The sequence below is a fragment of the Hydra viridissima genome, unplaced genomic scaffold, assembly GCF_058129835.1.
Source record: "Hydra viridissima isolate aposymbiotic clone 2 unplaced genomic scaffold, HvirCarnegie_v1 scaffold_12, whole genome shotgun sequence".
NCBI classification, from domain to species: domain Eukaryota; kingdom Metazoa; phylum Cnidaria; class Hydrozoa; order Anthoathecata; family Hydridae; genus Hydra; species Hydra viridissima.
In genome coordinates this window covers 11,655,247-11,671,046 of record NW_028324311.1, presented here as the reverse complement: position 1 = coordinate 11,671,046, position 15,800 = coordinate 11,655,247, and the positions used below count along the sequence as shown (strand labels likewise).

Genomic DNA, 15,800 nt, shown 5'->3' with positions numbered 1-15,800 from the left:
CATGAATGATATACTTGGTTTGATTTTCTTCGTCCATATAGCAACTTAAAGTGTATTGTTGGGTGTTCAAGTGATAGCTCCATGTCTGATCTTGAAACCTCCAAGATTTGTAGGTTTTTTTTGTTGGACTTAACATACAACTCCAAACCGCATAAACGAAAAGTTTTTTATTTGCAAACGCTTTTCCCAATTCTAAAATACAGGGCTGTGGAGTTGGAGTCGTGGAGTTGGAGTCGGAGCTCATTTTACCTGGAGTCGGAGTCAAAAAAATTTTAACGACTCCGACTCTAAATTAAAAAAAATCTTTCAATGTCTTATAAATTTTAAATGGATTTTATAGATGTTACTCATTAAAATATTTTATGTTCTGTCAGTCTAAAGCAATAGTGCCAAACTCTAGCCCTCCAGTTGTTACAAAACTACAAGTCCTAAGATGCTCTGATAGCTGTAGGTATATTCAGACATAATGGTAATTGTAGTTTGCAACAACTGGAGGGCAAGGAGTTTGACATATTAGTTTAAGGCCTTTTAAACAGTAATAGGCAATAGGGTATTTTGCTGCTTATCACTGAGAATCATAAATCACCTCCCCTGCTCTCCTCTACCATCCCTTTAACTAGATAACTTCATGATGCCCTAACCCCCGACTTAAACTGTCTATCACTGTGCTACATATTCTAATAGAAAGCTAGGCGTGTCACCACCAAGCACAAAAGAGCTGCTTCACAAAACAGAAAGAGTGTAAGTATTCAACTAACTTTGTTTCTCTGGAGAGAGAGAGAGTATTAGAAAATTTGTGATTGAAGAAATTGTTAAGCAAATAGAAAAACTTAAAGAATCTCTCAAGGGACGCTTTGGTTTCTTGACAGGATGAACTATTTTCAATGAATATCCAATTTGTTTTTAAAAAAAAATGAAGTAGTGAAAGTGAAGTAGCTTGACATTGGCAGTAAAAGACACCAAAGCTAATCACACCAGCGATATTCTCCTGGTCTTGGTGGAAAAGATTCTTCAAGAATATGAACTTAAAGAAGAACAAATTCTTTCTGACAATGTTTCAAACATGATTTTGACAAATTCATAGTTTTATTAGTGTCGGCAAAAGAGTGACAAACAACTTTTCTGAACTCTTGTTTATTGCGTAACAAGAGTTCAGAAAAGTTGTTTGTTCAGAAATTGTTTTCTAATAAATGTTGTTTAAAGCACTAAATGGTTGAGTTGTTTGTATCATGGTGATGAAATAGCCAATGTTAACACTTTACTGCAGTAAATTTGTTGTTTAAAATTGGTTACTTATGAAGGAGCCGGAGTCAGAGTCGAAGTTGGTCCAAGATAAAATCAAGGAGAAGAAGTCGGAGTCGGAACAACGGCTTACCGACTCCACAGTCCTGCTAACATAGTCCCTTCTTCCAGTCACAGTTTGGCTAAAGCTATTGTACTCATGATATCTTTTCATGAAATCTTCTACATCTTTAGTTAGAAAGTTACTTCTACAGAATGAGGGACGGCTAACAATTCGTTTTTTTCAAGCTTGGTATTCTGTAACTGTAAAGTTGAATCTGGAAGAGGCAAGTTGTGTAATAGTCAGTAAATAATGGTCATAAGTTCTATAACTGCTCTTTTTACTGATGTTATATAGTTCTTGTAGAACAGAGCGGGTTTTTCCAACCATTTAGCTTCCTTTATTCTTGATTCTGTCTAACTTAGTTCTTTTGTGTGGCTTTATGTTAACCAAAAAATGTATTGTCTTTACATTATATAAAAATCACTACAAATAAATAAAGTTCACATTCAACGTGAAACGTTTTTCTTTAAGTTGACTTTGAAATAATTGAAAGAAGATTAACTTCGGATGTATGACCTTTTGCAAAAGATTTCAAACATGTAAGAAAGCCAGCAGTATCTTTGCCCCCAAGCGACATTCGGATAGGCTTTTTATTTTGCATCCAAAATTTATCTCCAGCTCGATTGTCCTGTAAAACGTAAAGCGAAGCTGAAAAAAAATACAAGCTGCAAAACTTAGAGAAATGATGCTCAAAAAATTAAAACTAAGTTGAGTGAATGAAAGCGACATATGAGGGATATTAGGTACCGGACTAACGTCTCGTCAGCTTTGCATGTCTCCAACATACATAACAACGAAATGTTAATCCGGTACCAGAAATAAATAACGGGATTGTTTTTATTACATAGAACGAGTGCCATCTCTTTAATAATTGGTAAGCTGAACATTTGATAAAATTTCTGAATTTACTTGTTAACTACTTTTTTTTTATTTATCTATTTTATTAATTTGTTATAAGTTACTTTTACTGTAATCTTGTCTACGTTATTACTTACTTTTTCATTTTTCTTTTATCTACGTTACTATTTACTGTTTTAACATATTCAAGCTTTGAAATATCGATGTTGAACATTTATTTTTTTAATTACTTACTACATAAAAATAATATTTCTAATGCAAATTTATGATTACGTTTAACTCTTATTCGGCATTAAGGGAACTTCCTGAGGCAAACGAGGATGAACGAGAGATAAGAGTTGAAGCTCTTTTACATGGTAAATCCACCTTTATTATTTTTGCATATGAGACGAAAATAAGAAAGGAGGATCTACCCCTCGTTATGTCTTTTTTCTTATTCGCTTAAATAAATTCAGAAAAGAATGTGTTATATACCACGTGAACGTTTTAAATGTAAATTAGCGGAGCATGCAATTTATGCTGATAATTTGAATTGTAATAAAATAAAGTCAAGTAAGTAGAGACATTGGGCAAGTTTTAGCTAACTTTGTTTTTTTACTTTTAATGATTGTTTTTCTTCTAACTAGGTTGATGTTAAGTTCGAACTTGAGTTAGCTGCTTCTCGGGAGTTAGAGACAGCGTTTTCTAACATCAATAATTGGAACTTCGAAATATTTGAGTTACACGAAAAGTGCAACGTTCTTACGCAGGTTTATCTTTAGACTTCTTTTAGGTTTTCTTTGCGTTTATATGTTTTGTTTGCATTGAATGTGTGACCAATTTTCACCAGCCCATCCATTTTGAGTTGTTATTGAAAGTTATTTTTAGATAGCATTGCGAGTATTCAAACAGTCGAACCTCTTCAATATCTGTAAGATTCCAGAAGTTCCGTTCGTTAAATTTATCCGAAATATAGAAAACGGCTACCACGATATTCCTTGTATGTTTCTTAACTTTTGCTAGATGTATTTGATTCTGCTTTATCTTAATTATACTTGATTTTAGTTGCAGTTGCTGTTTTCATTTCCGGAATGTTTTAAAATGAAACCATAATGCTTATTTAACTTTTGTCTTAAGACCACAACCGGATACATGCCGCAGATGTTCTGCACGGGGCATATTATCTTACTCAATCCAAGATTTCTGCTTCCGATTGTTTGGAACATACGCGTCTGGAAGGTGAAGCAATATAACCCATAGAGCTAATGGCTCCTTATATAGCTTTCTTTATATAGCTGCAGCGATCCACAGTTTGCCCATCCAGGGCACACTAACTCTTTCTTAATCGCAACATCAAACTATTACAGCTACTATTACAATTTTGTAAACATAAAAGTTATAACCTAACCTAATTTTAAGGAGATAAAGAGAAAGAACTCGGGTTGCTGATACTCCGTGGACTGAGAAAATACAAGCGTACCTAAAGGGAAAGATAAACCTCATACAAGGGCTTTACAATTCCTTTGATAAAGGAATTGTAATATCTTTGTACGAGGCTTACTTTCAATCGGATTTATGCTGAGAGAAATGACTGGCGATAAAAACTCAACTAGTACTCTTTCTCACTCGGTTTTAGTAGAGGGGATTAAAAAATACCACAAACGTTGGTTGACAATCACTAATGAAGAGTCTGGCTGAAGGCGTCACAGGTGTATAACCGCTTTTTTTAAATAATTTTTGTGTTAATTTTCAAATAGGTTTTCACCGTAACCTTATGCTTTTATTCTTATGAAAGTTCCTTACATTTTTTGCAGCTTATGCCGCAGCAACTCATCTTTAAGCCATCTTTTACTCTAGAAGAAACGTTTCTATAGTAGCATCTGTAGCATAGATTGCTTATCATTGCAGAATGAATCAAGTGCATACAAGACGGATAAACTATATATTACATTTAATGGTTTTGCAACTATTTTTTCTTATAAAAAGAAAAAAGCTAGTAGCAACAATAGGTAGATTACAGAAACTTGGGAAAGGCCCTCCGGTAAATTCCGAAGCCGGTGAACCGATTAATCGAACAAAAGCGAATTACCGAGACCGAGATTTTAATTTCTGTAAATCTGCACTTTCTTTAATACGCAAAGCAGTACTTTTGCATCAACACCGTGTTTTGTATTGCACAATGTACGTGACAACTTCATTCATTAGACGTTTCTAAGTATCTACGCTATAAATTCGCTTGCTACTAGTTGCTTCATTTTTTATTTAGGAGTACAAGTTCCCCAAAAAGACCACAAGGTATCTGAGATCTCCAACAAGGATTGAAGACATTGTTATTCTAAAGAATATTTCACGGTTAAGTCAACATCACTTGCAAATAATTTTTGGTCACAGCGCAGAAGAAGTACGAAAAAACCATGCTTTCTTTTTTACAGCAGAGTGCTTACCAAAGTATTTTAGACAATTCAGTGAAATATAGAAAATTTAATTTCAGAAGTTATTTCAAATGAATAGCTTTTCAGTTTTTTGGAAGTTAAAGATTTTTTAACTTGTATAACGAAAACTGTTTTTGTTTGAAATCTGTCGAGTTCAGACTTTAGTTCATTAAAGAATTTCTTTTTTTTGGAATCTAAAAACACTTTGTGCGCATGTCTGCGCATGCATTTAACAAATTTATGTAAAGTACATTGTTAGGTGTTCAAATGATAGCTCTTATCTGATCTTGAAACCAATTAGAGTTGTTAGTTGTTAGATGTTTGTTTATTTACTTTTTAATCAAATGTACGACTCCTTCAAATCGCATGAAGAAATATTTTTTATTTGTAAACGTTTTTCCCAAAACTTAGATGGTTTCATTTTCCAGGCAAAAAGTTTGCCTAAAACCATTTTACTCATGATACATTTTCATGAAATCTTCTACACCTTTAGTTAGAAGGTTACTTCTATACAGTGGAAGACGGGTAACAAATCGTTTTTTTCAGGCTTGATATTCTATAATTTCAAAGTTTGTAATTTTTACGAGATAGGTAGTGTAATAGTGAGTATATTGTGGTCATAAAGTTCTATAACTGTTCTTTTTATTTTTGTTACAGCATGGTTGAAAGGGGCAACGACGCAATTCCCTCAGAAGAACTGCATGTCACAAAACAGGCCGTGTTTTTGTTTTTCAAGATTTTCAAGTGCTTCCTATATTCTGGATTCTGTCTAACTTAACTCTTTTGTGGCTTTATATTTAAGCATACAATAACAAAAAATTTAATAACAGTCTTACATTATAAAATACTATTTACAATTACAAAGTGTTTAAATAAAAAAATGTTTAAATCAAATAAATAAAAAAAACAAACAAACAACAAAGCTGTAATAAAATGCAAGCAACAAAACTTAGGAAAAACGTGTTTAAGAATTGAAAATTAATTTTTTCACACGATTCGTGTAAGAGAGCGACATATAAAGAAGAGCAGTATATGAAAAAAGAGCAACATGACCATCGGTCATGCACATCCAAAAAACAGCCTGACTGAATAGCTCCCATTGGAGCAGAGTAACTAAGAACGGTAGATAAAATTTCGTAGAAAAGGTTATTGGTTTTTACAAACTCAATTCTGCCTTATTTATTCAATCGGTCATTGAAAATCAACGCAAAATACGACCTCCCCATCCATAATGATTGCTGACACAAATTGTTATATTGATCATCGAGACACGGTGCATATTATGTATAGTTAAAAGGATGAATATTAGGTATAGTTAAAACAGCATATGAAATGTGTATTTAGTAATTTTAGAACCCTTGTTCATAATTGCTTTTAATGACAATCTACAAAAGTTAAAAAAAACCGGCCATTAAAAGGTAATTCGACTACTTACCTTTTCTCATTTGTGAAAACCATTGAGCATTTCGAGCTAAAAATGATCTACTTTCAATAACAACACGGGATGACATTCTTTTGAAGAAAGTTTTAATAGCTGAAAGAAAAAAGTGAGGATTTTTATGACACGAGTTTTTTCGGTCTGTTTTAAGAAGAAAATGACTCATAATTTTCCGCATTTTGTAGAGATTCAGTATTTTATTAACTGTACTATAAAAGATGTTATTATCAGTCGCGTTTTTTTATCTAGTTAGATGGTTATCTAGTTAGATATTTCGATGGATTGTTTTCTCAGTTTTGTTTGTTAGCCTCTTTTTATGATAAACTTTAGTTTTAACATATTTTCTATTTTCTGAGGTATTTTTTTTGAGTGTCAGTTTTATTCATTTGTTAAATTTCTAGAGACTTGTTATTGGTAATGAATTTGTTAGGTATGAAAAAACACCTTACATTTCATCTTTGTTGTTTAAAAATGTTTTTAGAATGGTTTAATCGAGATGTAAGGCACAATAGACTCGATGACTCGATTGCTAACTGCAGCCAAAATTTCAGTTTCATATTCTTTTAAATTTTTTGAAATCATTTTTGAGATCACTATTCAAAAATAAAAAGGTTCACTGCAAAATTTTTGCGGTTTTTTTTTTGTGGAAACATGAAAGTTTAACCAATAAAAAGCTGTTTATAAAAATTAAACGCATGTCAATCTTTTTCATTTTTTTCTTTATATTTTTATAAAGATTTACTTTTATTGCTTATTATCTTTTTATTGCTTTTTCGCAGGGAAAAAATTTCATTCATTATTACAGTTTGTTTAATTAAATTACGTCAAATTAAAGTTTAACTAAATTACGACAAATTAAAGTTTGCTATTGGCTTGAAGAAGTTACGTCAATTACATTTCTGCTGAAACAAGGTCAACGTGTAGTTTGGCTTTTTGTTTCTTGAACTTTTTTTCAAAATGATCTCTTTAAAGAAAAACTTTTTACTGTTGATAGTGCATTTTTTGTGGTGGTCTCTAACGGCCACAACATACATATCGTCTGATGAGACAATAGTCAGGTACGAGAAAGCATTAACGGCATCTTTTTTGGTGCTAAAGGCACTAACATTCTTTCTGATATATGGTAAGAAAATTTTTTTTTATGAACATTTTTGGATTTACTTGTCAGCAATTTTTTTTTTTAGTATGTTGTATTTGTTTGTGATAAGTTGTTTTTATAACTTTAGAATTTTGTTGTCCTGTTTTTTTTCTTTTTCTACGTTACTACATTCTTTATAGTTTTAACATATTCAAGCATTTTATATCGATGTTGCGCATTCATTTTTTTAAAACTTATTTTCTCTGCTGCAAATTTATAGGTAGGTTGATGTCTAATTCAGCATTAAAGGAACTTCCTGAGGCAAACGAGGATGAACGAGAGGTAAGAATTGAAGCTCTTTTACATGGTAAATCCACCTTTCTTATTTTTGCATATGAGACGAAAATAAGAAAGGAGGATCTACCCCTCGTTATGTCTTTTTTCTTATTCGCTTAAATAAATTCAGAAAAGAATGTGTTATATACCACGTGAACGTTTTAAATGTAAATTAGCGGAGCATGCAATTTATGCTGATAATTTGAATTGTAATAAAATAAAGTCAAGTAAGTAGAGACATTGGGCAAGTTTTAGCTAACTTTGTTTTTTTACTTTTAATGATTGTTTTTCTTCTAACTAGGTTGATGTTAAGTTCGAACTTGAGTTAGCTGCTTCTCGGGAGTTAGAGACGGCGTTTTCTAACATCAATAATTGGAACTTCGAAATATTTGAGTTACACGAAAAGTGCAACGTTCTTACGCAGGTTTATCTTTAGACTTCTTTTAGGTTTTCTTTGCGTTTATATGTTTTGTTTGCATTGAATGTGTGACCAATTTTCACCAGCCCATCCATTTTGAGTTGTTATTGAAAGTTATTTTTAGATAGCATTGCGAGTATTCAAACAGTCGAACCTCTTCAATATCTGTAAGATTCCAGAAGTTCCGTTCGTTAAATTTATCCGAAATATAGAAAACGGCTACCACGATATTCCTTGTATGTTTCTTAACTTTTGCTAGATGTATTTGATTCTGCTTTATCATAATTATACTTGATTTTAGTTGCAGTTGCTGTTTTCATTTCCGGAATGTTTTAAAATGAAACCATAATGCTTATTTAACTTTTGTCTTAAGATCACAACCGGATACATGCCGCAGATGTTCTGCATGGGGCATATTATCTTACCCAATCCAAGATTCCTGCTTCCAATTGTTTGGAACATGCACATCTGGAAGGTTCCAGAACAATAGGTGAAGCGATAGAACCCATTGAGCTAATGGCACTTTATATAGCTGCGGCGATCCACGATTTTGACCATCCAGGGCGCACTAGCTCTTTCTTAATCGCAACATCAAATCCTAAGGTTTTAGCTATTTCACAAATTTCTCATCATTTTGATAAGTACAGATATACATTTTTTTCGTAGATTATTTTTTGATTGTTTTGTTTTAAATGACAGGCTTTGCTTTATAACGATTGTTCAGTGCTAGAAAACCATCACGTTGCAGCGGCATGGTTATTAATGGTCAACAACCCAGAGTTCAACTTTCTACAAGCACTCAACCGAAATGATTTCTTTAAATTCCGATATCTTGTAATCACACTCGTGTTAAGCACGGATTTAAAGAAGCATTTCGGTTTTCTTTTAAAGTGGAAGGCAAAGGTAACTATATATATATATATATATATATATATATATATATATATATATATATATATATATATATATATATATATATATATATATATATATATATATATATATATATATATATATCTACCTTCAAATCATTCTCCATGTTAAATTTTCTTATTTTTATGATTGCCGGTCAGAAAGAGCAATTTAATTTCCAAAAGGAAAACGATAGAATTACACTTCTTCAAATGGTTATAAAAATGGCAGATATTAGTAGTTCGAGCAAAAACCTGTCTATTCATCTAAGGTGGTCGGACCTTATATGCCAAGAGTTTTATATCCAAGTAAATATTTGCTTCAGCTTGTTTTTCCTTTTTCTAATAAGTTAATTTCATTGTATTTGCAATAATAACCAATGCTATTGTCAGGATAATGATAATAACAGTTTTAGCGTTTATTTTTGTGACTATTAAAGCTATTATTATAATTTTGTTAACGTAAAGGTTATAGCCAATCTTAATTTTAGGGAGATGAGGAGAAAGCACTTGGCTTGCCGATTAGTCCGTTTATGGATCGGAATAATAACAACGTGCCTGAAGGGCAGGCGTCTTTTATCAAAGGGGTTGTAAAGCCTTTGTATGAGGCTTACTTTTCAATCGGATTTATGCTTGGAGAAATGGCAGGCAATAAAAACTCAACTAATGTACTTTTGAACAGTGAGTTAGTAGAGAACATTAACAAAAACCACGAACATTGGTTGACAGTAATTTCGAAGAGTATGTTTGAAGGCGTTACAGATATATAGACGCTTTTTTTTTATTTTTTGTGTAAATTTTCGAAAAGGTTTTCACCCAATCGTTATGCTTTTATCAAATGAAAGTTCCTTACATTTTTCGCAGTTTATGCAGCAGCGACTCATCTTTAAGCCATCTTTTACCCTAGAAGAAACGCTTCTATAGTAACATCTGTAGTATAGGTAGCTTTTTTCCCCTCTCGGAGGATCGTTTTACGTCAACTCTTTGCAAGGATGCAACGCTTTCAACTCCAATTCTTTGGGAGGATATTTCACGTTGGACATGCCTTTCAGAAACGACGTCTCCATTCAACTGGTCAACAAAAATGCCTCAGCCATCACGTATTGGATTCAACCGTTCACTTCCACTATAAAACGGGTTTAACGCAGTTTTAATAACATTTTTGAAATTATGCTTGTTTGAAGAAATCGGAACCTCATGGACTACTTCTGGCCGGCATATTCATAACTGAGATAACCTTCTTCATAACGGAGATAAGTTTCCTTCTCTTTCCTTTCTTCCAAAATTATCTAAAACAAAAGCCTATATTTTCATTGATCTATAATTAAAGAAAATAATGAGCAGTGATGAACTTTTGCAGCTTCTCAACTCTCACGAAAGGTTAGTTTGGGGCAGCCTTAAAATGTAACAATTAAACAAAGCCATCCAACATAGGCAATATGGCGTTCTTCTGCAACACGACAATGCCTATTCCCACAATGCCATTATGATCAAGGAGGCGATTCAAACGTCACATCCTCCATACTCTCTAGACTTAGACGAAAACACTGAAGCCGTGTTTTCCGTGTTTTCTGAGAAATCCGTGTTTTTGTCAGATTTACCGTGATTTTCTGTTGTTTTTTTTAATTAACTCGTTCTATTCTCTTACTTACTTGTTGCTAGTGGTAATTAATATTTACAGACGAATGTGAAGAATCTTGGGGCACTGCCATGTGCAAGTCACCTACGGTGCAATTATCTACCGAAAGTTTTTGATGTTAATCATGATGAATTGAAACCCTGTGTTAAAGCAGCACCTTCAGTTGTTGCAGTCACTGATAAGGCCAACGATTCCCAAGGTTGTTTCGTTCTACCTATACTGTTTATACTACCAATAACAAGTAGTGATGAAATGTAGATGAAGGCGGTAACAGTTGACCTGGTATATTTAGAAAACGTTAATGCAACGACAGTCAGTCAGGCAATTGTTAAGACAAGTTCAACATTAACTTCAATAAAGTCAGTGCATTTGTTACAGACAATTCCAATTACATGACGAAGACTATGAGAAATCTCCAAGGAAACTTCCCCACTGTGTTCATTTGTCGTGTAATGCTCACATTCTTAGTCTTGTTGGTGAAACTTGGAAGCAAAGATTTAAAAAAGTTGACCGATTAATGGCGTGCTTCAAAGCTATATTTGTTCACTGTTCTTCACGAAAGCAGCGGTACCAGGAGTATATAGCTGAACAGACACATGTAGATATTGATACGGTTCCCCCCCCCTCCAGTTCCAGTTGTAACCAGGTGGAATAGTTGGTTCAACACTGTGTCCCATCATGACATATACTTTGAGCACTATCGTGGATTCATTGATGCAGAGTTGGAAATATCTGCATCAACCAATGCATTGTCTGAATTCAAGCTGTTACTTCAGGATGATGGTCTTATTAAGCTGGAAGTTGCTTTCATATCAAGCAGCACCTCTGCACTTGTTGAACTTCTTACCTGGTTTGAACGTCGTCATGCTCAGATACATCTGGGTTATATTCGGATGATGGATCTGCTGGCAGGTAAATAAAACACTACATTCAATTAGGTCTATATAGTGTCTTTCTAATTTGGTTGTATTACTTGCAACTAGTGGTATTCATGTAAATGTTGACAGTATAATAGCAATTGTTGGTACAGTATTAAATCAACATTGCACATCAAAATAAAAAGTTTTAATAACTGATGGTAGGCCTAACTTGTTTTTGCGATTCACAGATTATTCAGACAAGTCAGAATTCACTAATCTACCAGAATGGCAGCGTGCTGCGTACAGCGATGCTTCAGCTTAACTGATGCAATATTATTGCCCGGCTACTGCAGTACGCTTCACGCAGCCCGGACTAAGATTTCTCCAATCAGTTCGATGGTTCGATCCTCAGCAAGGTAAAACTTTGACCTACAATGCATTCCTTGATGGCATTCCGGGCTAAGATGATAAGAAACGCATTCTAACAAGTGAAATTGCTGCCTATAAGCTGGCTGTTAAAAAGGTTGATGACAATGTGAAGCCACTGACATTCTGGTTCTCATCACGTGATCGTTTTCCACACCTCTTTGAGCTTGCTGTTCGTTATCTGTCTGTACCCTGTAATTCGGTAGATGCGGAGCGGAGCGTTGGCCGATATACGCTTGTTAATACACCACAGCGTCAAAACTGAAACGACGACAATTTGGCGCTTCACGTGATGATGGCTTTTAATTCAGCAAGCTAAGAGCTAAGTGAATAACTTCCATTTAGAGACTTCAGCAACAAAGTTGAACAAACGGTCATAAAATCTTAGCTAAAACACAGTTTTTGCTTGTTGAAGTCATTGCATAATGAAAAAAAATGTGGCATTTTGATGCCGTGTTTTTTTCGTGTTTTTATCATGTTTTTTGCAATTTATATTAAAATACCCCGTGTTTCTCGCACTTTTTTATCTTGTTTTTCGCCTGTCCCTTTGGATGTGACGTTTGAATCGCCTCCTTGATCATAATACACCATCGGATTTTCATCTCTTCCGATCTCTTTCAATCGCTTCGTGTGGCATTTTGTTCATTAATGATATTGAATTAGGGGCATGGTTAGACGGATTTTTCGAATCTAGGCCGGGCGATATCTACCGAAGGGGAATCGAAAAACTCGTTGAACATTGGGAGCAAGTCATAACCAACAATGGACAATACATTATTGAATAATTTACTTTATATAACAAAATCAAAAGCTGGAGCAAGAAAAAGCAACAACTAGCCATATTACTGAGTCCCATTTGAAATTTGTTTTATAAACCCGTAATATTACGGCCCAATAAACCTTTAAAAACTTTCCTTTATTAGGAATGGCTTTAAAACTTAGATTTAAAAAGAGCTCCTTAAATTGCTGAGGTGTGGGAGAACCTAACCACACCCTTGCTTGCAAATGCTAAAATGTTTAGGAACTACATAGGCAATAATTAAAATAAAATAGTAACTAATAGTTAAAACAATCGCTATATTGTGTTAAAATAATCACAACCTTTTTGGTTTGTCAAATCGCCGAACCACGTATTGGCATTTTTAAAAGACATATTTCATAGTAAAATGTGTAAAGTTTCTACCACATCATCATAAAATATATAAAATACAAAATATATAAGTGGATTACTTCCATTCTCAGTTAAATATCAATTTTAAAGTAAGTTTAATCATATCTTCTCTTTAAGTAGCATTGAGTAACGAAAGTTCTTACATCGTTCTTTTCGAAGAATAAAGTTAGCAACGCTAAATGAGGATTCTGGCTCTACCGAACTAGGAGTTGAAATAAAACTAATTCTTGCTTTAGAGGCTAACATTGGAATATCTTTTTCATATTTGTACCAAATTTCATCAAATTTCCAATTTTTTTGTTTTGAAGCGTAATTGAAAAAAAAAAAACTTTGATATTTCACTTTGATTGTGCTTCTTCTTCGCAGAGATTGACACCACACAATTTTGCAAATTTAGCAAATCCATTTTTGTAGATAACAGACTGTTCAGTTGAATTTTGAAGTTCGAATCCAATATTTGAATCTGTCTCTGAAAAATCACTTCTGAAAATGAAAATAAGTTATAATATTTGTCGATATGCATATCTTTTTATAATAATATATTGAAAAATTAACCACATAAGTCTAAATAGATTAAGATTTAAAAACAAGTAATATTTTATAACTAACCACTTCTCGGTTGGTTTTGGTCATTTCGCAAACAAGCGTTTATAAACGTTGACCTTCGAGGATATTGATGGAGCATTGTATTTGAAAATGTCTTCAACAGTTTACTTTCTGCTTCCGGATATTCTTTTTCTGTAAGACACTCGTTAGTTCTCGGATCAAAGAAACATGCTAGCAAAGTTTTTAAATTTTGTTTTGGAGATATCTTTTCAATAAAGTGTAACTTCGTAAACTTGAAAAGACTACTTCGTAACCTGTTTTCTCTCTTGACCAAAGAAGATGATTAAGATAGAAAACATTTAGGTAAAGATTCATTTTCAAGAAAGTTCATAAACGTATTTTAGACAAATTTAGCCGACGAAAGTGTTGGAAAAATTCTAGTAGAGAGAAGTTTAGTTGCTTCAAAGAATGGCACAAGATTATAGTGTAAAATTTCTAGGAACTTCCAATCTTCTGATAAAGGATTTAGTTTCTTGAGTTTACTAATCCTTTTTTCTGTAAACCCATCGATAGCACCAGGATCTATAGTAATTTTCTTACTAATTATTAAAACTGATTAGTAAGAAAGTTACTATAGATCCTGGTGCTTTCATTATCTTACTAATCATTAAAAATGTTGAGTTCCAACGTACATGAAAATCTGACAATAAGTTATTTAGTTTTAGTCCCTGTTTCTTAATCTCATCAAAAACAAATGGTTGTAAAATTGAAGATCTTTTAACAAGAGCTAAAGTTTTTTTAACCTAAATAGTATGATGGATGAAAAGTTAAATAACTGATTAACAGCTTCATCAGTTGATACTTCTTCCTCCTCGCTATTTTTATCATCATCCGAGCTCACGTTTTCTGCATCATAAGTACACGCATTTTCTACATGATTGTTAAAATCGTGCATTTCAAGCTGTTCGTCCGACGATATATTTTCATTAGACTCGGCATCGCTTTTATTATAGTTATTGTAATAGATAAGATCCTCATCGATATCTCATGTGCCATCTAATAAGTTCTGTGACGGTTTGGCCCACAATTTTATTCCATAATTTAAAACAAGATTTCAATGATGACAAATGCATGAAAGTCGTAAAACAATAGATCCCATCACCTTTTTAATATCTTCGGCGTTGTCTGTTGTTATTGAAACAACTTTAGTATTAATTTCAAGCTTATTAATTTCTTTTTGCACGAATGTTGTAAGTCTATTACTTAATTGTCTTCCTTAAAATCTAAGAAAGCAAACTATATTTGATTTTTATTTAAACTTCTTTGTTAGATAATGCGCTGTTATGCAAAGCCAATAGGATCCAACCCTATTCTTCCACAAATCGGTTGCTAGGGCAATATGGGTAACTGACATTTAGCTCTAAGATCGTTCTTGTTCTAATAGTATTGCTTTCTTAATCGCTTCGCTATTGTCTTTCGATGAGGCGGTTTGTAAAGTGGAGCAACAATGTTTAGAAGGCGTTGCATACCAGGTTTATGAAAATCGTTAAAAGGACGGCCATCTTGATTAATGCAATTTATTACGGCTTCATCTATTTCATCTTTTTTCTGCATCCCAACTAATTTATCTTGAACAAGTAATTTTTTTTTGAGAACCGTAAAGGTACTCAGATTTTTTATGAACATGAAAAAAATTTTTTTGCAAATTTGGTTTAGGCCTACATACAAGGTTTCTGTTCTCCGGGCACATCAAACAAACATACTTATGAGTGTTGGCAACAAATGAAAATAGTGTCTTAATAGACAAGGCTTTTATTTTACAGATTGATTTTCCACCTTTTGTATAACGAATACTTGCAGAAAAAACATTTGTATTTCGAATTTGAATTTCGAATTTTTCTCATTTCCAAATTTCCAAGTTCTATAGCAATATCCTTGTGTTTTGAAAGCAAAATGGTTTTTTTTTGAGATGTGAAGTACTTTATCATATCGGTGAAGTACTTTATCATATTGGTGAAGTACGAGATTTTTACTCGCACGATTATTTTTACTTAGTAAAAATTTCATACTAAATTTTTACTGTACTTTTATGTACAAACCATTTTGCGACCACGTATTTTGACGAAACCTTGAAACGTTGCATCTATAAGGTAAACAGTAAGAAAATCGATGAGGTAAGCAGTTTACAAATTTATAGTTGTTTAAAATATTTACATTGAGTTTCCAATTGTGTGATACTTTTAAAATGGTGCGTTACTAGCTTAATTCGGCTTGTACTTTTTTGTGTGATGCTGTTTTTAACTTATAAGAATTCAAAATTTTAAAAGAATCTTTGTTTAAATTTTCTTCCGGAGAAAAGTTTT

General features: G+C 33.0%; 1 protein-coding gene across 1 annotated transcript in view; it reads left to right on the top strand.

The window, feature by feature from the left end:
- Nucleotides 1–9,615, top strand: part of LOC149881285 (cGMP-inhibited 3',5'-cyclic phosphodiesterase 3B-like) — a gene marked incomplete at its 5' end in the record, with an annotated part of 10,654 nt that extends 1,039 nt beyond the window's left edge. The window contains 11 exons of the mRNA XM_090067964.1: nt 2,830–2,952; nt 3,071–3,182; nt 3,320–3,432; nt 6,977–7,175; nt 7,411–7,472; nt 7,768–7,890; nt 8,009–8,120; nt 8,258–8,487; nt 8,584–8,787; nt 8,958–9,104; nt 9,287–9,615. Of these exons, the coding sequence (XP_089924090.1) occupies nt 2,830–2,952; nt 3,071–3,182; nt 3,320–3,432; nt 6,977–7,175; nt 7,411–7,472; nt 7,768–7,890; nt 8,009–8,120; nt 8,258–8,487; nt 8,584–8,787; nt 8,958–9,104; nt 9,287–9,565 (1,704 nt within the window). The remainder of the gene's footprint in view (nt 1–2,829; nt 2,953–3,070; nt 3,183–3,319; nt 3,433–6,976; nt 7,176–7,410; nt 7,473–7,767; nt 7,891–8,008; nt 8,121–8,257; nt 8,488–8,583; nt 8,788–8,957; nt 9,105–9,286) is intronic.
- Nucleotides 9,616–15,800: the final 6,185 nt, after the last annotated feature.